This window comes from Orycteropus afer, unplaced genomic scaffold (genome assembly GCF_000298275.1).
Source record: "Orycteropus afer afer isolate SDZICR_OR568_19922 unplaced genomic scaffold, OryAfe1.0 scaffold00141, whole genome shotgun sequence".
NCBI lineage: Eukaryota > Metazoa > Chordata > Mammalia > Tubulidentata > Orycteropodidae > Orycteropus > Orycteropus afer.
In genome coordinates, this window is record NW_006921728.1 from 303,008 (window position 1) to 326,590 (window position 23,583).

Sequence of the window (23,583 nt, forward strand, 5' to 3'; positions counted from 1 at the left end):
TGATTTTAATTCCAAGACTACAGAAGCTCACTGTGTTTATAAGATTTTCATCTTATAAACATCTAATAAGAATTTAACAACATAATAATTATCTACTAATTCAACCACATAAATACCTATGAGAGTTTAAACACATTCATTATTTAGAAATACCTATGACAAAATTTAATGTGAGCTTTTATCTATGTCTTAGATATCCAGTGATGCTGTAACAGAAATACCATAAATAGGTGGTTTTAACAAACAGAAATTTATTCTCTCACTCGTTAGGAGGCTAGATGTCAGAACTCAGAACTCAGAGTGCCAGCTCCAGGAAAAGGCTTTCACTCTCTGTCAGCTCTGGAGGAACGTTCTTGTCTCCTTTCAATATCTGTGGGCCTGACGTTCCTTGGAGATCCCTGTGTGTCTTGGCATCAATCTTCCTCTGGGTCTAGGAGGTTCTCAGCACAGGGACCCCAGACCCAAAGGATATGCTCTGCTCCTGGCTTTTCTTTCTTGGTGGCACTGAGGTCCCTCTCTACTCACTTCTCTCTCTTTTTATCTCTTGTAACGTAAAAGGTGATGCAGGCATACCCCAAGGACTACGACTTGAGTAAGATGTTGCATCCCACTCTAATCCCCTTACAACTGACTGGCTGATCACATCATGTCACATTATGGGGGATGATTACATCAATGCATGACTGCCAAATTACATCATTACAGAACTGCCAAATCATTGAGAATCATGGCCCAGCCAAGATGACACACATTTTTTTGGGACACAATTCAATCTATGACAACTGGTAAACAAAATAATCAGACAAAAGTATTTGATTCTTCATTTTCTAAGTCATTATAAGTTTATAGCCAATTCTTATTTTCCCACTGTGGAGGAAAATGTAAGTATGTTCAGTCCTCTCCCTCTCTCTTAACTTTTTGCCCCATGAGAAGAATCTTACCTGCATAATGTACCGGAATCTCTATCTTTGGCCCAATTACATAGTGCCCCTCCTCCAAGCTATGGGCAGTGATGGTCGTCCACTGACGGCACGAATGAATCAGAAGGTAGTCGTTTTCCCGCAGTCCTTCTATGCATTCTCCTAGAAAACATATATTTTTTGAGAGACTTAGAATTCACATTTACTTAGTACATACTCTGCCACAAATTTCATTAGTTAAATCTTCACTAACACAGGAGTAAATAATTAATCCCACGCTGAAGTAAAGTTCACCTTTGAATTGTTGTTGTTGTTATGAGCCGTCAAGTCCACCCGACCCATAGTGACCCCTCCTTGGGTTTCCAAGGCAGTATCACTATGGAAGTAGATTGCCCAACCTTTGCCTAAGGCATTTGACTGCTAACCAGAAGACTGGCAGTTCAAGTCCACCAACCACTCCTCGGAAGGAAGGCTGGGCAATCTACTGCCATAGTGATATCACCTCGGAAACTCAAGGAGGGGTCACTATAAGTCAGATCGAACTCACTGGCAGTGAGTACCTTTGAATTAGCAATATAAAAAAAGTATTCCATACCAAGTTGACAATGTACCCGAGATTTCATAAAAATATATTGAGGTTATCTGCAAACAGATTTTCAAATGTCTTGTTGTATTTACATGCTCATATATCAATAAAAAAGAGCTTTGGTGGTGCAGTGCCTAGGGCTTTTGACTGCTAACCAGAAGGTTGATGGTTCAAATCCACCAGCCACTCTGTGGAAGGAAGATAAGGCAATCTATTTCCGTAAAGGTCTACCACCTTGGAAACCCAATGGAGGTCATTATGAGTTTGAGTAGACTCGATGGCAGTGAATGTGGTTTGTTTTTGGTTTTGTTTCAATAAAAATAAAACAATCATTGGGTACCTACAAAGTATTAATTAGGCACTGTATTAGATGCTTTGCATATATTATTTCATGTAATATAGAAATTTTATGAAATATCTTTCTTTTTCATATTAAAAAAACATCAAGGATCAGAAATATTAAGTTATTTGTGTAAGCTGAGAGACTTACTAAGCAGAAAAGTAGGGATTCAAACTTTGGTCAGGCTGATTCCAAAGCTTATGCCTTTACTCACTCCACTATAACTACCAAATGCGTCCACTGGTGGTGTAATGGCAGAATACTCATCTTCCATGAGGAAGACCTGGGTTTGACTGCTAGCCAACGCACCTCATGCGTAGTCACCGCCCATCTGTCAGTGAGAGCTTGCGTAGTGCTATGATGATGAAAAAGTTTCAGTGGAGCATCCCAACCAAGACAAATTAGGAAGAAAAAAGGCTCAGGATCTATTTCTGAAAAATCAGTCAGTGATAACCCTATGGATTATATTGGTCCAATTTACATACTGATTGTGGAAAGCACACGACTGGTGATTCTTTCCATTGTGTACAAGGTTGTCATGAGTCAGTGGAGGGTCTAGTCTGCGTGTTTGTAATTTTAAATTCTTCCTCATTTATCCAACCAACATTTGCTGAGTATCTTTTATGCACATGGCAATGGATAAGCGGGCAAAAATATAATAAGTTTAGGTCCCTGCATTCAAGAAGATGATATTCTCCTTGGTGAGATGTGTGTGTAAGTAATCTTGTATAATGTAGGGAATGACTACTGTCACACGAGAGGACAGGGAATCTAGAGTGGGATGGCGACTTCTAGCAGATAAGATCAAAACAAAAATGTCAGAGAATATACATGCTTGTCTTTTCATGATGGATGAGTTGGGCTTCAACGCAAGGAGGCAGTGGGAGCCACTGACGGGTTCTGTATAAGAGACAATGCCCAAAGCTCTGTTTTGGGAAAATTAGTCCAGCAATTCTATGAAAGATGGATAAGAGGAGGAAGAAAACAGAGCTGTGGGTATATGCAGGAAGTTTGGAAGTAACACTCACTGTCATTCAGGAAAAAAAGAAAAATGTACTTTTCAGTAACTAAATTGTTATACCATAAAAATTATTTTAATATTATTCCACAGCAAGCTTTAAAGAGGCATCTGAAAGCAACTGTAGTCAAGATAATGAAAATGAAAATTTAATGTTAAATCTTACTGCTAGCTGGTGTACTAAACACAAAAGGATTGAGAATGATTTTCAAAGCCATAATGTAGTAAGAAATCAATGCCTATTTTTGAGCTTATGCTTTTTTAAAACAAACAAATAACTATATCACGTGCCTGCTTCAGACAAAATAAGAGTTTCACAAAAATTGTCTAGAGATAAAACTTAGCATAATCACTTAAAATATCCTAGGGTAGGCCACTAGTAGAGGTTCTGTATTAATCAATTTATAAAGTAAGTAACTTTGTGATAATATTATCCTGTTCATTAACTACTATGTACAGCATACTAAAATTTATATATTTAGCTCAATAGTTTAGTTACAAGAAGTCTTAAAAGGACTGTATGTTAAATTCCAAAATATATTAGTGCTATCCTAAAATTGTGCCATATCTAGCACGTTTCTGCTATGCACTTTACTTGGCTGGTTTGCCCTTGATCCCCTCAACAGTAAGTGTTACCGTAGTTTAGTGAATTACTTAATATAGCTCTACTAAACCAAAAAACAAACCAAACTCACTACCATCGAGTCATAGTGGATCCGACTCATAGCGACCCCTTCTTGGGTTTCCAAGGCGCTATCACTATGGAAGTATATTGCCCCATCTACCTTCCGAGGAGTGGCTGGTGGGTTTGAACTGTCAGCCTTCTGGTTGGCAGTCAAATGCCTTGGGCACTACGCCAGCAGATCTCCTATGGCTCTTCTAGCTATGGTCTTTATGACTCCCACCGAGTAAGTGGGTGGGACTTTGTAAATGTGAGGTGCTTGCGGTCCATCAAGGGGACTAGATAGCTTGTTAATAATCTAAATAAAGCACATGGCACCCTTGTGGAGGTGAGATCATGCAATTAAGGTGTATGAAATCCTAATGTGGGGACTGGTCAGTTTCACCATTCCACTAGGCTTAGAGTGAGCCATCCCAGAAGCAGAAAGGGGGGGGGGGCTCTCACTGCCATCTAGAGAGAAGAGACGGGAGCAGAGTGTGTCCTAGGACCTGAGATCCCTGCAAAGAGACGGCAGTGGCAGAGTAGCAGAGCCACTGGAACTAGGAGACTGGCAGGACATAGAGCCGCGGGCTGCTGGCCCACTGATCCAGAAAGTTGAGCACCTTTGCACAGAAGGCTGGCTGGTGGAGTGGAATACGCTTATCTGCAGAGCTAAAAAAGCTTTGTTAACATTTGCCCAAGTAGGGCAAAGGCCAAGCTGAGAGGCCAACGGCCAAAGAGGCAATGCCTATGGACATGCCCAAGGGGTGGCTGTCCGTATTGAAGAACTGTATCCCTGAGCATTTCTGATGCTGAATTATAACCTCTTACTTCCCTAATAAACCTCATAATCATAATTACTGTGTGTGAGTTCTGTGTAGCCACTGCAACAAATGACCAAACCCAGCAGAGATGTAAAGAGCGCTGTGGGAGGGAGGGTTGGTGTCAGAATTGGCAAAAAGGTTGGAAGGCCGCAGCACTTTGACCTCCACCTCCAAGGAATCAATGTTTCTTTCCCCCTGGTGAAGTTAGAGGAGGCGGGAAGATACTTCTCCACATTGTTTTACAGTCACATACCTTGTAAAATCAGTTTCAGCCCTAGTATAACTAGAACCTGTCACACTTTCAAAGCAAATCTGTTTTAACAAAGAATCAATTTCAAAATTCAAAATATGTATTTACAATCTGGACATACACAAACTGGTAACTCTTCTATCTGCTGCCCTGGCTTCTGTGCCAATATATTCTCTGGATTCACCCTTCTTATCTCTCTTGTTACCTTTTCTCACACTTCCCCTTTTACATTACAATAACTTTAGGAGTTAATCAACATTCCATCTTTAGGCTGTATGCTCTTTCTCTATCCTTTATAACTATATACTTCTCAAGGTTCAATTAGGTATGGACAACTCCCAAATCCATGCTACCAGTTGCTAACTTCTATCACGAGCTCCAATGCCTGATTTCTATCTTCTATCCATTTCTACAGGATGGCCTCTGCCATTCATTCTGGTGCCACACATTCATCTGACAAACAGTTACAGAGGGCCAACTATGTTCCAAGACGTGGCAATATAAGAGCGAACCAAGTACCTGTCCTCATGGAGCTGACCTCTTTCTTAGCTGAGTTTTCAACCTCCAGGTTTTAGCTCTTCAACTTATGTACATACTGCTGCTAGATAAACCTTTCACATGGACAGCACCACAAGTGGACCAATTAGAATGGAAATAATGAGGAATTTTCACACACTGTGAAGAATGTAACCAATGTCACCGAACAACTTGTGTAGAAAGTTGTTCTACACAATCTTCATCAAAAACACATTACATACACACACACACACACACACACACATATCTTACTTAAAAACAAAACAGAACTGTTCTTCTTATTCCTCTGCTCATAACCCTTCAGTGATTCCTTGAGAACAAGGCCTTAATTCCTTTGCACAATACCCAACTCCCCCTGCCACACACACACCCAAACGATCTGGTTCCAAAGGGTCTACAAACTTATTTCCCCCAACCCTATACACAGCCTGGAGAAACCTTCTGTCTTCTACATACACCCTGCACTTACATACACCTGGGCCCTCTCCTCACTAATCATCCCTTACCTGAACCTTTTTATAATTATTTATAGTGTAAACTACTCTTCATTCATTTATCAAGCCAACATTTATTGAATATTGTTTATGCACAAGGCAATGGAAAAGTGGGCAAAAATATAGATAAAATTTGGTCCCTGTATTCATGAAGCTGACATTCTCATTAAGGGCCTCTGGTGGCATAACGTCTAAGGCATTTGACTGCCAACCAGGTGAGTATAACTTAAAAATTTTTAATACTAAAACTGTTAGTTTACTGCTGATGAGTTTCTTGTTAAATTTGTGATGAATATAAAAAAACAAATTATATGCATATTCTTTTTTAGCTTTTCATTTCACAAAGAGCAACAAAATCAAGAAAAGAAAAAGCCCATTACATGTGACTTAACACAACTGTCTTTGTGTGGTGCTTTTGGCAGCTAATAAATAAATGTGCATTTGATTTTCCGTATTTGGGTCCCTTAGTTCTTGGTTTCTCTTTTCACCTGAGAGTAATAGGCTTAGTCAACAATGTCATAGGACCGTATCTCTACAGAAGGGATGTGCTTTTTTCATCTTTTCAATGCCTAGAATACCTAACTTTCCACTTTGCATAATAAACGTGTAACCTTATATTGATGATTTGTTTTTTCTTTTTACAATATACTTTTATGCCTGATAAACTTAGTTTCTTCTCAGCACCTCAGTTGAGCCCTATCTACTGTGGATACCCAAGTATTTATTTATTGACTGATAAGCCTCCACTGAAATAATTTCATATGTTACATGTATATAATGAGAATCAGATTAACTGAACTTGGTATTATTTTATTATCTGTTATGGACATAAGTTGTTTCTATGTTACAGCTGAATCTATCAACAATGGATAAATTAAGATTCTATGATTTCTGTGTTGCCACTTACTACAAATCTAACTCAACACTTGGGTATTGTTTTATTTTACAAATGATAAAGTAAAGCTGGTCAAGTGATAACATTGGACTTTTACTTCCGCATTGGTAATAAATTAAAAAAAAAAAAAAAAAAAAGAGTTGCCACTGAGTTGATCCCACCTCATGGTGAACACATGTATGTCAGAATATGGCTGATTTTTTGGGGAAGTAGGTCATGAGGGCTTTCTTCCGAGCCACCTCTGGGTGGACTCCAATGGCCAATCTATTGTTAACTGTATGCAACACTCAGGGACTCTGTGGTAACAAATAATGTTACTTGATTTTAATTACTCATTTACTAAGGCTTACAATCCTCCTCATGTAGAAAGAAACGTCAATTCAATACTCAAACCACTGCATTTTTCTTAAAAAAATTTTTTTTAACAAGATTCCCCTTTTATCCAAGCACCTGGTAGACTATATTGCTAACTGCCCTTGCAGTTAGATGTTGCCATGCCACTCAGTCTAGCCAATGGCGTGTGAGCAGAAATGATACTATCCACTTCCTTGACTGGTTCTACCATGAAAAGTGCCCGCAAGCCCTCCTCTGTGCTCTTTCCTTAGCTCAGGGCTGTCTACAGACTGCCAGGAAGACCTTGGAACAAGCTGAAGATAGCACACTGCCAGCAGTCTGGGCCTCTTAATTAATATATAGTAGAACAAACCGCCTGCCCATGATCTAAACACACACTTCTACTGTGACACTATGCCAGTGACATGTTGTACTTTTCCCCTTTTTGTTAAAGCAGTTAGCCTACCTGAACTAAAATGTCCCTATGCATAATTTCTGGCACTAGCAAAGTCTCTTTATTATAATGGCCATAAAGGTTTTGTTACAGTGCCTGTTCTAATTATTCTTCACAAATGAAAAAAACTACTTTTACTTACAAATTTACCATAACCTCATGAAGGCAGCATAGATTAAAAATTTACTTATTCATTCTTTTAGTTATGTTTCATCCTATAAACTAAGGGATATAACTACTTATTAATTAGTATCCCTAGACATTTTCATTGAACAAGGTTTTATCGTTTCACTATCTCCCAAACAAACAACAAATCTTTACTGGAAGACTAGGACATGACACTGTGATAATACTCCTTCTGTCCCAAAGGATTACATCGAAATTACATGGTGAGGAAAAGAAAGGATGTCTCGGGGGAGAGGGAAAAGGAAGGGCAGTAAGAAAGAGATGATGTCATAGCAAATTGCTATAATGAAAAGGGTAATCATGAAATCACAAAATTAAAATGCTGTCTGCAATAAAAAGGTAGTTAGGTGTTCCAAAAAGGAAGTAATAGGAGGGGAGGAAAATCCTTGAATAAATAGTTAATTGGCAATGAACTAATTGAGAGGGAAAAATTATAAAGCAATCAGGAAGGATGTAGTTAGAGGAAATGACTAAAGCACAGGTAATAATTTCAAAATTAGTAGACACTGAAGGAAACCAAAATTTCTTTGGTGGAAAAGAGAGTTCTAGGAACAGAGAAGAAATTGCTTTTAAGCTAATGGGAAGTAGTTGAGGTGTTGTAAGAAAGTGTAGGACTGATGAGGAGGCAAGCTCTGAAAACAGACAAGGGTATTGGTATAAATCAAATAAAGGCATTTGAAGCTACATGATCCTAAGACTCTCCTGAAAAGCACAGTATGGGTGAAAAAGATAAAGCCATTGGGGACAAATGCCATCAATGCACAGAAAAATGGGTGTCCTGAATCTGGACAGGGACATCAGATAATTATCTTAAAACTTACAGCATTCCATTATGTCAAATGTTAACCAATAGAATGATTTTACAATTATATATATACACACACCTGCACTTCTCCATTCATCTAATTCAAAAAATCCAGCACATTGCTAGGAACTGACATTTTGTGAACACTAAGGAGCTCTGGTAGCATAGTGCCTAAGGCACCTGACTGCTAACCAGAAGGCTGACGGTTCAAACCCACCAGCCACTCCTTGGAAGGAAGATGGGGCAATCTACTTCCGTAGTGATACTGCCTTGGAAATCCAAGGAGGGGTCGCTATGAGTCAGGTCTGACTCGAGGGCACATGACAACAACAGCAACAACAACAAGGCATATCTTAAGGAGCCCTGGGTGGTACAAGTTTAAGTACTTGGCAGTTAATGGTTGCTGGCCCACCAGCCACTCTGTGGGAAAACACTGTAGCAGTCTGCTTCCATAAAGATTACAGCATTGGAAACCCTAGGTGGCAGTTCTGTCCTGTCCTAGAGAGTCTCTATGAGTCAAATTTATTCGACGGCAGTGGGTTTTGTGTTTTTTTGGGTTTTAAGGAATATCTTGTAGTTTAGAGAAAGGGGTTTGGAAAAAAGAAAAGTATAGTGGCATTGCTTAGCTTAGCTACTGTCCTAGTCTAACCAAAATGTGACCCTCTCTTTTAAAAATGAGACCCTCTTTGCTCGTCTCAAGTCCTTCTCTTCCTCAAGGGCCCTAGTGTGTAAGAGGCACCTGCAGCTTGAGGAAGGAAGTGGTTCTGACCCTTGACTGCACATTCATTGCAACCATCTGGGTGATGGTAAAGCAGCCATGAAGGAGTCAAATCAGAATCTTTGGAGTGAAGTCCAGGAACCCTCATGTTTTGAAATCGCCTCAGCTGCTCAAACATGTAGTCAGGGTTCAGAGCGTGACTGTAGCATGAAAAGCAGGGGCCCTGGAGAGACTTCACCTCACACTGGGTAATTCAGTTCTTACACCTGTTGTGAAAAGACAGTAACATCATACATATTAGATGCTTATAAAGGATTTGCCACATAGTAAAGGAGTCTTTAAAAAAGCCCTGGTGGCACAGTGGTTAAATATTCAGCTAACTAACTGAAAGGTCAGTGGTTCAAACCATCAGCCACTCTGTGGGAGAAAGATGTGACAGTCTGCCTCCATAAAGATTTACAGCATTAGAAACCCTATGGGGTAATTCTACTCTGCCCTATAGGGTCAACTCAGAATCGAGTTGACAGAAAAGAATTTAGTTTTTGGTTAAAGGAGTCTTTGGGTGGTGTAAATGGTAAATGCACTTGGCAGCCAATCAAAAGTGGAAGTCCAAGTCCACCAAGAGGCACCTTGGAAGAAAGACCTGGCAATCTACTTCCAAGAAATCAACCACTGAAAAACGTGTAGCACAGTTCTACTCTGCACACAGACAGTCACCGTAACTCAGGAGCTATTTGATGTTATTACCATTACTGTCCCCAAACACTCTGGGGCACAGGATTCTCTCAGAATATTCACAGCATTCATTGTCTGTTTCACTCAGTTTGTAGTAGTTACAAGCTATCGTACCATGTTACTTAATATTTTATGCATATACAATAGATCCTCATAATTAGACTACGGGATTCTTGAACTCAGTGACTTGTCCTCTTTCCAAACCAGTGTCAGTCACACAACTGCTATTAGCAAATCACTGATGATAATGAACTGACATGGGCATTTTTTGTTCTTTAGCTCCAACAAATTGGCATAGTTTACTGTCAGTTGAAATTAAAGGTATTTTCCTTTTTGCTTAGGCAATTAATAAAAAGAGAAGCTACTCTATTTTCTCAGAGCTCTTTGTATTTAAAGACTTTCTCTGACAGCTTATTAATTCAAGATAATAGTAAGCTTCTCATCAAGAGCGAACGATTTGCACTTTCTTCATGACTAGCGATGTTGTTTATCTTTTCAGGTGCTTATTGGCCATCTGCATGTCTTCTTTGGCCATTTGTATATCTTCTTTGGAGAGATGTTTATTCAAATTCTTTGTCCATTTTGAAACTAGATTTTTTTTTTTGGGGGGGTTGTCTTTTTGTTGCCAACTTGTAAGAGTTCTCTGCATATTCTGCATACAAGTTGCTTATCAGATAAATGACTTACATATATTTTCTCCCAATCCACGGGTTGTCTTTTCACTTTCTTACTGGTGTACTTTGAAGAACAAAATTTTTTAATTTTGAGGATGCTCATTTTATTTTTTCTTTTGTATGTTGTGCTTCTAGTATCATACCTAAGAAACCATTGCTTAACATATATTTAGACCCATGCATTACAGTTTAGCTCTTATATTTAGTTTTGAGATTCATTTTGAGTTAATTTTGTGTACAGTATGAGGTAGGAGTCCAATTTCATTGTTTTGTATGTGGATATACAGCTGAACCAGCATCAACTATTGAAAACACTATTCTTGCCCCCTAGACTTGTCTGGTAAACTTGTTGAAAGTCCACTGACCACAAATATAAGGATATATTTCTGGTTTCTCAATACAATTCTATTGATCTATATGTCTATCCTTACGCTTAGTACCACACTGTATTGATTACTGTAGATTTGTAATAAGTTTTGGAATTGGAAAGTGTGAGTCCTCCAACTTTGTTCTTTTTCAAGATTGTTTGGAAATTCTGGGTCCCTTATATTTCCATATGAATTTTAGGATAAGCTTGTCAATTTCTCTAAAAAAAGCAAGGTAGGTAGGATCTTGACAGTGATCATACTCAATCTGTAGATCAATTGAAAAGATGTGCCACCTTAACAATATTAAGTCTTCTAATCCAAGAACACAGGGTATCTTTCCATTTATTTAGCTCTTTTATTTTTTTCAACATTGTTTTGTAGTTTTCACTGTACATGTCTTACACTTGGGTTAAATGTATTCCAAAGTATTTTATTATTTTTGATGGTACTCTAAGTGGAATCAAGGAGCTCTGGTGGTGCAGTGGTTAAGTGCTTGGCTGCTAACTGAAAAGTCAGCGGTTGAAATTAAACAGCTACTCCACAAGAAAAAGATATAGCGGTTTGCTTCTGTAAAGATTTATAGCCTTGGAAACACCATTAGGGAAGTTCTACTCTGTTCTATAGGGTCTCTCTCTGAGTTGGAATCAACATTATCAACAGGTTTGGGTTTTTATTTATTTATTTATTTTGGTTTATAAATGGACTTATTTTCTTAATGTCACTTTCAGTGTGTTCATTGCTAGTGTACAGAAATACAACTTATTTTTTTATACTGATCTTATATCCCATAACCTTGCTGAACTTGTTTATGGGTTCTAATAGTTTCTTTGTGGATTCCTTGGGGTTATATATATATATATATATATATATACACATGTCATCTAAGAACAGAGATAGTTTCACTTCTCCCTTTCCAATCTGGATGCTGTCTTCTTCTTTTTTTAGTTTTTAGCACCGCTGGCTAAAACTTCTAATACAGTGTTGAACAGAAGTGGCAAGTAAGATGTGTCTTTGAAGTGGAAGGTGTATCCTTCTTTTCCTCCTTATTCTCCCTGATAGGTGGAACGTAAATGCAATGGCTAGAACTAGAGTGGCAGCAACCATTTTGCATCTAGAAGGAAATTTAGTCTGGAATTGAAGCCAGACACAGCATCAGCAGAGAAGATGCCTGGGTCACTGTCACCTAGGACAACTCCTTAACCTCAAAAACCTCTTCAAGTCTCTGTGACCTGCAGCCAAACCTAAGCATAAACTGATACATTGGGGCATTGAGATAAAGTTTAAGAACTGAAGTGCCTGTATTATTCACTCAAAATATATGAACTAGTTTCAAAACCAAAGAGTTTTTATTTAAAGCAATTTTATTAAACCTATTCACCTACGAAAATACTGTCTAAGCCTGGATTCTCTTTGCAAAATTTGAACAATGTCTGGTATCTAATGTTTTTCACTTCAAAATAATTCAACAGGGTTTACAAGAAAACCTGTTCATCAAAACATGATGCTTCTGATATATTCTTCTAACTTTCCCAAGTAGTCTGTGACTGTAGAGATTGTATTATTATTTTCACTAAAGTTTACTTCCTAAAGACCAAACTATTACCCTAAACTAAAATCACTAAAAATATCCTGTCATATGTTTAAAAAAACTATTTATCTGTACGTAATTACAGATAAGAGTTTTGCTAATTATGAATTTCTTAGTTCACAATTCCAACGGTTAAATTCATCTATATTCTAAGCATTGGCTCCAAGTGATTTATGTTATTTAGGAAACCATGTCAGAAGTATAGCTCTAAAATCAAGAATATCAAGTATCCCTAATGCTGAGACAAAACAGTAACTGTTTTTTATATTAATGGAAAAAAAAAAATCACGAGGAATACAGGTGAAACAGCTTTCTTGGAATTCAACATCAACAGGAGAACTTAATGTCAGAGTTAAGCACCTTAGTGAGATAACAGAGTGAGTCATAGCACACAGGTGAGCTAAAGCATTCATTTGGCCATTACTAAGTATAAAGTCATTAACTCTCAGCTCCTCTCCTGGTACCTCACTTTGGCCATGAGACTACAGGACAGAAATTCCACTGTAACCCATGACAAGGGTTAGACAATTTTCTAAAAACGTAAATGAATTTAAAAGAAATCAACCTAATTATTTAGAGTAGAATTTATAAGAATACGCCAACCAAATCATGAGGACTTTTTCCTTTGTGGCCCTGAGTATATTTTTATTCTTAGAAAATATTCTTACTAAGTTAGGCTAAATATCTGCTATCATAAGAAGCTGATTAACCTAAAGACATTTTCAGTCCCATTACTGACTAAAAGCACTAAAAATTTAGGAAAAAAGAGATAAAACAAGTGCTAAGAAGTATTTGGTAGCATAGTGCCTAAGGCACTTGACTGCTAACCAGAAGGCTGACAGTTCAAACCCACCAGCCACGCCTCGGAAGGAAGGTTGGGCAATCTACTTCCATAGTGATACTGCCTCGGCAACCCAAGGAGGGGTCGCTATGAGTCGGGTCCAACTCGACGGCACATAACGACAACAAGAAGAAGTATTTAAGTCCCCCATAGCATCTAGCATCCAGGGTCACTTTGAATTGCATACACCCGAAACAACCAGAAACCCTGTCTCCCCAACTAGATCAGCAGCTTTTTAGGCCCAACATCAGCTGTTTTTCTGCTTTGTTTGCACTCCACAAGACTGCTTTGAATAGAGTAGGTGTGTGATAAATGCGTCTGAAAGAACTTGGGTTCCTTCCCATGAAAAGAAGAAAAAAAAAAGTAATGTCAAATAAGTGTAAGTATAAATTAAGCATTCAAGTCTTATTCAACATTTAAATCCCTCACGGAAAGCAGATATTTAGAAAAGCTATTTTCAAGTATGTCCTGTTCTTCCCTTTCTATCCTACACAAACATCAACCAATCTACATTGTCTAAGGTCTCATTTTTGGATGAATATTTTATTCAAAGGCCCAATGAGTATCTAATCTTGGGTGGTAAACAAATGAAAAGAGTTGTTTTGATGTGTAATGATTTACTGTGAAATCTGGACAAGAAAATGAGGAAATAGAGGTCAATTTAGACAAAGCATCAAGGGGAATGAATCCAAAGAACTTCATGGTGAAATCTAAGCAAAACGGAATGTGTGAAACAAGAGAGAAAAACGAAAGGGAGGAGAGGCGGGGTATATTGCCAACTTTTCAAATGACCCCTGGACAAAGGGCTCCTTTTTCAAAAGTAGATTTACCGGGATTATATGTAATCGATCCCTGCCATAATGAAATATGTCTCCTTAAACCACATTTGAAATTTTATGCTCTGAAATTCCGACCTGTACCTAACATTTAAAAGATAAGAATTTTATGCCAAGTAATTCTTAGACAAACAGGTAAACAGCTATAATTTTAGCACTTCTACAGACATCCAAAATACACTAAATCTCCTAGCACAGTGGCTCCAACGTATCATGGAATCACGTTTCATGCAGGTGAAGGAGAAACTCACGTTCACATGGGAAAATTACCCTGAAAATCCATTGAAGACCTCTCTCGATAAGTTTGACACAATCAGTTTTTCTGCCGGTGTTGGACAGTGACCAAAAGAGGATACATTTGGTCTGCATGATGTGTACACACGTCATTATGTGAAGACAGGCTCACATCATAAACAGTGTGTAAGGGAGAGAATCATAGAGGTAGAGAGACCACCTCGCTCCTCTAGGCATGGAGCTCCGTGAGAAGGCAGAGCAGCCAAAGGCCAAAACACTGGGCACATTTCCAAGATCTCTCCACCCCTCCACTCTCAGCTTCTAAGGAGTTAAACAAATATTCAATGTTTCCACATGCTGGGTGGGAGGTAGTGTAGGATCTCAGAAATAGCACAGACTTGGAGTCAGATTTAGGTCTGAACTGCAGTTCTAATATTTATTAACAATATGACTCTGAGCAAATTAGTTCATTTCTCTGGGCCTCGGTGTTCTCACATTTAAAATGATAGTTGACTGAATGAAAGGACTCCGCACAGTACTGTGTAGGTGGTAAGCTCTCAAAAAAACACAACTTTGTTTTAATTTTCCTCTTTAATTAGCTCCTTTTCTCCTATCAGCCTGGCTCAGGTTACATAATACAGTTTCTTTGACCAGTAAGAAAATGCTCTACCAAAGTGCAATGAAGGCTCCCTGGTGGCACAGTGGTAAAGCACTCAGCTGCTAACTCAAACACTGGCAGGCACCCACCAGCCAGTCCACAGGAAAAAGATGAGGCAGTCTGCTTCTGTAAAGATGACAGTGTTGGAAACCCCATGGGGCAGTTCTACTCTGTGCTACAGGGTCACGATGTAAGAGTTGGAACAGACTCAAAAGCACTGGGTTTGGGTTTGGTTTGGAATATGAAATGATTTTCACTTTACACACACACACACACACACATCTCAAACTCCTTGCCGTTGAGTCAGATCTGACTCATAGCAACCCCTCCTTGGGTTTCCGAGGTCGTATCTCTACAGAAGGAGATTGCCCAATCTTCCTTCCGAGGAGTGGCTGGTGGGTTTGAAATGCCAGCCTTCTGGTTAGCAGTCAAAATGCCTTAGGCACTACACCAACGGCAAACTTAACTAAAGAAATTTATCTGAATAAAGTAACCACCTTCAAAATAAATATGGAAAACTTTCAATTGCTTTCCAGGTGTAGTAACTATGCTATTGTTTTGTGCATTCAAGTCATATCCAACTCCCATCAATCCTATAGGACCAAGGAGAACTGCTACACAGGGTTGCCAAAACTGAAATTTTTATAGGAGCAGATCTTCAGATCTTTTCCCTCCAGAGTGGCTTGTGGATTTGAACCAACAGCCTTTCAGTCAGCACTTACCCACTGCGCCACCAGAGCTCATCTTTGTAACTACAGAAATAATTTTACAAAATATCCAATGGACCAGTATCCAGAATACTGTATTATTAACTTAACAAAAAGAGAATCTTTTCTTCTAATTTTTTTTCCTTAGTTGCAAGAGAAATGCTAGCTGAGGATCTGAAATAAAACACAAAAGCTTAAAATAAAACAATCATACACATCTAACAACCTATGTTCTTTTCTTCCAAGTGAGACAGTCACAATTAGATACTTTCTTCTTGGCATGCTCACAGACTTCACTAGCAGCTTCAGATGTCCATGGGGTCCAGGAAAAGTCAACTGCTCCTTGTTGCTGTGTACTGTAAACATGCTTCAGCCACATCCCACACATACCTCTCTGTTCTAGGTCCCAATCCCATCTCTACTATGGAATAGCCATATGCTGCTCTTTTGTTTCTTTTCCACATGTGAAATGGGAATTACAGATCCACACCAACAGATAATGTAAGAAATATCTTCTACAACATGATATAACATCACTAAGAATTAAGTCAGTAAAGTGAAAATGACCAGAAAACTACATCCTCAATTCACTTTAAGTGCAGTAATACTTTATCAACACTTGGAGAAGCCAGGGTCTGCCCCTCTTTGCCCCAGAGGTTGGAACTTATTCTAAGCATCACAAGACAGAACCAATAAGATGAGACTTTGGGCTTTAAAAGAGAAAAAGGAAAAATAAATGGAATTCTCTTCAATTGGAGCTCTGGTAGCATAGTGCCTAAGGCACTTGACTGCTAACCAGAAGGCTGGCGGTTCAAACCCACCAGCCACTCCTTGGAAGGAAGATTGGGCATTCCTACTTCCATAGAGATACAGCCTCGGAAACCCAAGGAGGGGTCGCTATGAGTCGGGGCCGACTCGATGGTAAATAACAACAACAACAACAACAACAACAAAGGATATGGATGGAAAACAAACTGCTATCCTGAAAGATGCTAACACTGCAGCTCTGAAGACCAATAGTCAGAATCAGTAGAAAGATATGGAAAGAGGGTATTAAAAAATGCCATTTGTTATCTCATGGTCACAAACACTGCATAGCAGTGCTGGATTCTCTGCTCAGGCTGAAATCAAGGTGCTGACTAGTTGGGTTCTCGTCTGGAACTCCAGGCCCTCTCCAAGCTCCTTCATGCTGTTGGCAGAATTTAGTTCCTTGCAGTTGTAAGACTGGAGACCTTGCATTTTCTGCTTGCTGTTGACCAAAACCACTCTTAAATTTTAAAGGTTGCTCTCAGCTCCTTGTCCTGTGGCCCCATCCATCTCAGTAATGGAGGACCCTCACATGCCAAATCCCTCTCATTGCTTTGAATCTCTCTGACTTCCTCTTTCGTGACTGGCCAGAGAAGACCCTCTGCTGTTAAAGGGCTCACCTGCTTGGGTTAAAACAAACAAACAAAAAAACAAACCCACTGCTGTCTGAGTCAATTCCAACTCACAGAAATCCTACAGGATTAAATATAAATGTTCCACGGGGTTTCCAAGGATGTAATGTTTATAGAAGTAGACTGCCACTTCTTTCTCCAGCAGAGTAGATGGCAGGTTTGAACCACCAACTTTTCAGTTAGCAGCCAAGCATTCTGACCACTGCACCACTAGGGCTCCTCCTGAGTAGGTGAGGTCCACCAAAAATAGAATCCCTATCTTCAAGACAACAGATTAGCTATCTTAATTGTAATCTGCAAAATCCCTTTTGCCATATATCATAATGTAACCAGGCATAACACCAGGGCACTGAGACCACAGGGGCCACCTCAAACAGCTACTGCCAACTACAAAGAGGCCAGTTATTCCGGCATAGAGCAGATAAAGAATTTGAATCAAGCATTATGGGTAAACTTTGTGGTTATTCAGTCTCAAAGAGACTTAACAGGTAAAAGCAATCAAAATTCTTTTACATTTTCAGAAATTCTGATATTAAAAATGTTGTAACCTTGCCCAAAGTGAGTGGAAGAGCCAGGTGAAAGTACAATTCTGCTTTATTTCTGACACTGACTGGGTCAAACATATACAGTTCACTTAGACTGTGAAGAAAAATACAATCTTATGATCAGATAAATTTAATTGAGAAACGTGTGTGGCCCAAACAGATTTAAGAATGAAGTTTTAAATAATTTTCAACAATTTCACTTGGCTTTTTAAAGTTAATTGTGCATAATTATCATAGCTGTAAATAGTTTCAAAATTACTACCCTCTCTATTATGCCTAGGACTCAAGACTGCTGTGCTTTGCTTTGCTATGACTGTATATTTCAACCCAGACTAGAAGGGGAAACAACAAGAGGTGGGGAGGTCTTTTTTTCCCAACAAAGAACTATATTAGAGCCCAAAGATATTAAAGATCTTGACAGAAAAGTGTTGGCCACTGACATGGGAGAAAATGTGCACCTTTTTAAAGTCAGATGCTGTTCCCTTCTGGGATCCATGTAGGAGTCTAACCTCCTGCTGGACTCTGCCTCCCCTACTTCTTGGAGTCCACATTCCTGACCCCAGACTGCTGCCGGAGCTGGGATTAAACCACTGACTTGGTTGCAGGGGAGGATCCTAGTCTCTCCCTGTGGCATTCATCCATCCTCAGGACCACAAGGAAACCAACACCTATGTTGGGAGGTTTGTAAAGAACATTTCCATTTTAAAAGTACAGAACTGAATCCAAAGCTGGATTCAAGAGAGCTACATAATACTTCATGTAGATTGCTTTCATAAACACAAAGTTTTTTGCTATGGAGCTCTATTTATTACAGTGTAGTAATCTTGGGGTTCCTTGTTCCTCAGATGGCCTTCATTTATGCTGGAGCTGCAGTTCCTTCCTCAGTATTTGGGCTGTATCCACCTTGTTAGCGAAACATTTATAAATATGTCTGGGCAGATATCAAAGCAAAAGAAAAAAAAAAAAAACCTGTTGCCATCAAGCCAACTCCAACTCCTAGATGCAGAAAAGGCCTAAAGTAAAGTTCCAGCCAGATAAAGAGCAATTCTCAAAGGGTCACCAAAATTATATTCAGTTTTCCCAGTTCACTGGTTGTCGTGATTGTAGCTGTATTATCCAATTGCCTCTGCATATCACCACCTGAATGTCCCATAAGAACTTGAAAACTTGATATATCCCAAACAGATTTAACATCATTCTTCTAAAAATCCCTCCTCCTCCTAACTCAGTGGATGGTTTCCCTACCCACCTAACCAAGCAAGACAGGAAACATTCACTTCCAACAGCTTTTCTTCCTTCATCACCAACATTTAATTTACTCATTCCAATCTTACAGATTCCTACTGACTTGATGCCAATAGAATGCAGTTTAGAGTATGCATTCTGGAAACACATTGCCTCAATTCATATCTGGAAACTGCTAACTACAGTAAGTAACTTAGTGGGTCTATGCCTCAGTTTCCTCACTTTAAAAATGCGGATAACAGTGTCTACTTCATAGGGCTGTTGTAGGATTAAACGAGTTAGTAAATATAAAGCATTTGGACCTGGTACACAGTAAGCACTTGGTACATGTTAGCTAATATTATTTTTCGAGTCCATGAGTGGTATAGAAAGTTAAGACACTCAGCTGTTAACTGAGAGACATGTGGTTCAGAGCATGTCAGAAGAAAGGCCTGGCAATCTACTTTCCGAAATATCAGCCAGCAAAAGCCCTCCAGAGCAAGCTCTACTGTGACATACATGGGGTCGCCATGAGTCAGAATCGCCTTGAGAGCAACTGCTAAGATGGGTAATAGTAATATTATTACTCTAACTCAGTACTTCTCAGCTCTGTCCCCTTCTCTACATCCTCAAATAGCTCTTAACAGGAACAGTGGATGGTCTCCCTGTCTGGATTCTGGCAATCCTCCCCTCTATCTTCTATTTTGCTGCTATTAGAGTCTTCCAAATGCAACTCTATTCACATTATTATTATTGTTTGAAAACCTCTTACAGCTCTTCAGTACTTACAGAAGAAAAAAAAAAAAAAAAAGGCATGAGGCCCTTCATTACACTGGTAAAGTATGAGGGAAGGCGTGGCCAATGACAGGCCAACAGATGAGCCCAGGCCCAAGTGCTATCTCAGGTCTCATGGCTACTCCACACACTTATCCTGTTGCCGAGAATGATTTTCCCCTTATAGTTGCCCGAGCTAGAAATTTTCAAGGCTTTAACACTGTCTCCTCTGTCATCTTCACTAGAGATCTGTTCTTCTTAATTTATTGACTTTACAAATCTCCTTAATGCTTAGGTTAGTCTCCAGTCCATCAAGACCTTCCCAACCTAGACACCAGGTATGTTTCCAGCATGTCATCCTCCAGCACAAAGCAAACAGAACTACCTACAGGTCACCGAAGCAGCTCCTTGAGGCCTCTGCTCCTTTTGCCCAGGAGGTTCTCTTCTTCCTTCTCCAGCTGGTGAAAGCCTACTGCTGGGGAGTCTTGGCTGGTATACTCCTTATGTCCTCCATCCCTTGGATGGGCTGTTTCTCTCTCTCCTGGCACTCTGTGCATATACTTCCAAGTGTCCCTGTGACTGTATCGATATTTCATGTTTGTGTGTCTGCCTTGCACATGAGCCTGGGAACTCAAGGTCTGGCAGCCCAAGGGCTTAATTAATACTGACGCTCAATTTATGTTTGCTGGAGGAATGCCTGTGTAACTGGCATTTTGATGTCACTTTCCAGTTTTCAAATTCAGGATGAGTGTTTCACCGAGGAACACTATGCTTTACAGAGTAAAATTTGATATAAGGAAGAGTCACCACAAGGAATTTTTTTTCTTTTTATTGTTGTAAAGATAGATACAGGTAGTCCCTAACTTATGATGTATTCATGTTACAACAAACTGTGCTTATGTCTTTTTTTTTTTTTTTAATTTGGTACCTCTCATCCTTAGTACTACTCACTACACACTCTGTTGTAACATGTAACTGATGTTATCATTCCCAGATGTTCAACTGCAGATGTTCAAAGATCAAATTTATAAAGGTAGTGATAATAGAAGGCAACAAAAATGAAAACTGAAAAAAAAGAGGTATTTGACTTATGTCAGAACTGACATATGATGGCGCTGTCAGAATGGAATCCCACCTTATTTGTCTATTCAATCTTTTTCATGTGTGCAATGTAGTGAAACCAATTATATTAATCACATTGTACAACTAACACCAATAATCAATGCCAAATTTTCCATCCTCATAAACAGAAACTCAGTGCTTCCCAATGATTTTTTTCTCCCTCACAAAAATTCTTTGAGTAAGTGTGGCAGGCCAAATTCCATTTCAGGTGGAAAACAAAGCTGCATGCTAATCATTCTAGTTAACAAAGGAAATCAGAGACAGATCCCAATGAGGCGAGTTTCACATTTTGTCCTGGGTTTCTGTATTCTGAGGCTCACAGGGGGCTTGGGCATCAGGTCTTGCCTCCTCTCGCCTTCTCTTGCAGCATTCAGAAACTGGGATGGAAAACCCTGAGATTCTTTAAAAAACATTCTCAGAAGTGATGTAAGGCCGTTTTTTCCCCCTAAAACATTTTTTTATGCTTTAAGCGAAAGTTTGCAGATAAAATTCATTTTCCAGCCAATCGTTCATGTACAAAGTGTTCCATGGCATTGGCTGCAATTCCTGTAATATGTCCATACTCTTCCTATTTTCTCCGTGGGTTCCCGGTTTCCATTCACCTAGTGTCCCCGTCCCTCCCTGTCTTCTCATGTTTTCTGGGGGGAAATGTTGCCCTGCTGGTCTCGTACAGCTGATTGTTCTGAGGAGCACATTCTTCATGCTGTTTGTTTTATAGTCTCATCCATTATTTGGGTGGAAGGTGGCTTCTAGGAATATCTTCCTTTTCAAGTTAGAAGGTTTTCTCAGGGTGATAGTTTCAGGGATTCCTTTAGTCTCTTTCTTCCAGTAAGTCTGGTCCCTTTTTTTTTTTTTTCCAGCTTTGAATTTTGTACTACCCACCCAAGGTGGGGTCGCCATGAGTCGGGTCTGACTCAATGGCACATAACAACAACATTCTAACTGGGACCTTCTACTGTGGTCCTGATTAGAGTGGTGAGTAGTGGTAGCAAGACACCATCTAGTTATTCTGGTCTTAGCTTAGAGAAGGCTGTGGTTCATGTAGACTATTTGGTGATTGGATTAATTGCTTCCTTGACTTTTTGTTTGTCTTCTCCTATGTTTCAGGCTGGAAGAGACCAACAGTTGCTTCCTAGAGAGCTGCTTGTAAGCTCTGAAGATCCTAGATGCTACTCAGCAGATTGGGATGTATGGCATTATCTTTATGAACTGTGTTTTGCCAATTCACCTAGATGTGTCCCAAGGCTATGGTCCTTAGCCTTCATGTGCAACAGTTCAGTCTCAACATCTAAATATTTTCTATAACTGTGTCCCCTATATGCTCTGTTATACATATGAATATAGGTGTAGCTGCAAATATGTATTAGAAATATCCACCACCACATATACATAAGTAAGTGTACTGTACGCCCTCCCTCAGCTATTTAGCATACATATTCCCTATGTATCTACTCACAACTTGCTGTTAATTATTACTGCTATTGAACAATTATATGTTATTGCATTTACCGAAGTTGTCCTTTATTCTTGCATACCTCTTGTGTCATCTTCCTTTGCCTTGGTCACATAGTACTGACTTCCTCTATATTGTGTATTGCTTTTCCCCTTACCAGAATTAACTACTGTCTACTATCTAGTTAGTGCTTCCCCCTCCATTCTCTCCTCCTCCCTAGTAACCATCAAGGAATGTTTACATCCTTGTGTAAACCAATTTTGATGTTTTATAATAGCATTCCCATAAAATATTTCTCCTTTTGTGTTTGATTTATTTTACTCAGCATAAAGTCCTCCAGATTCATCCATGTTGTAAAATATTTTGCAGATTCATCATTATTCTTTATGGTTACGTGGTATTCCATTGCATGTATGCACCACAGTTTATTTATCCATTTACCCGTTGATGGACATTTAGGGTGTTTCCATCTTTTTGCTACTGTGAATAATGCTGTGATGAACACGGTATGCACATGTGTATTTGTGTCACCACTCTTATTTCTCTAGGAAATATACCTAGGAATGGGATTGCTAGAAGGAGCTCTGGTAGCACAATGCCGAAAGCATCTGACTATCAATCAGAAGGTTCAAATCCACCAGGCACTCTGAAGAAGCAATACTGGGCAATCTACTTCCGTAAAGATTCATCACCTTGGAAACCCAATGGGGATCACTGTCAAATTGACTCGATGCCATCAGAATCGACTTGATGGCAGTGGGTTTAGTTTTGGTTTGGGGACTGCTGGATCATATGATGTTTCTATTTCTAGCTTTTTAAGGAAGCCATTTCACTTTCCACAGTGGCTGTACCATTCTGTAGTCCTACTCACAATGTGTAAAAGTTCCACTTTCCCCACAGCCTCGCCCCCATTTGTTGTTCTCTATTCTTTTGATCATACCATTATTGCTCATTGTAGTTTTGATATGTAGCTCTCTAATGGCTAATAATCAGGAGCATATTTTCAGGTGATTTTAGCTGCCTACATATCTTTGGTGAAGGCTCATTTTTTAATTGGATTGTTTGTCTTTTTGTTGTCAAGGTACTGAAGTTTTCTATAAAGCTTAGAGACTAGAAACTTCTCAGATATGTGGTAGCCCCAAATTTTTCCCCACTCTGTAGACTGTCTTCTTACTCTTTTGGTAAAGTGTTTTGGTGAGCATAGGTGTTTAATTTGTTAGGAAATCCCATTTATCTAATTTATCTTGTGCTGTTTGTACATTATTAGTTATGTTTGTTGTTGTTGTTATTTGCCATCGAGTCGGCCCCGACTCATAGCGACCCCTCCTTGGGTTTCCGAGGCAGTATCACTACGGAAGTAGGAA

The 23,583-nt window shown here is 39.3% G+C and overlaps 1 protein-coding gene across 1 annotated transcript in view; it reads right to left on the bottom strand.

Annotated features, from left to right (window-relative positions):
* GAREM1 (GRB2 associated regulator of MAPK1 subtype 1) overlaps nt 1–23,583 on the bottom strand; it is a 274,738-nt gene that overhangs the window by 158,375 nt on the left and 92,780 nt on the right. The window contains exon 2 of the mRNA XM_007945632.2: nt 942–1,082. Within this exon, the coding sequence (XP_007943823.1) occupies nt 942–1,082 (141 nt within the window). The remainder of the gene's footprint in view (nt 1–941; nt 1,083–23,583) is intronic.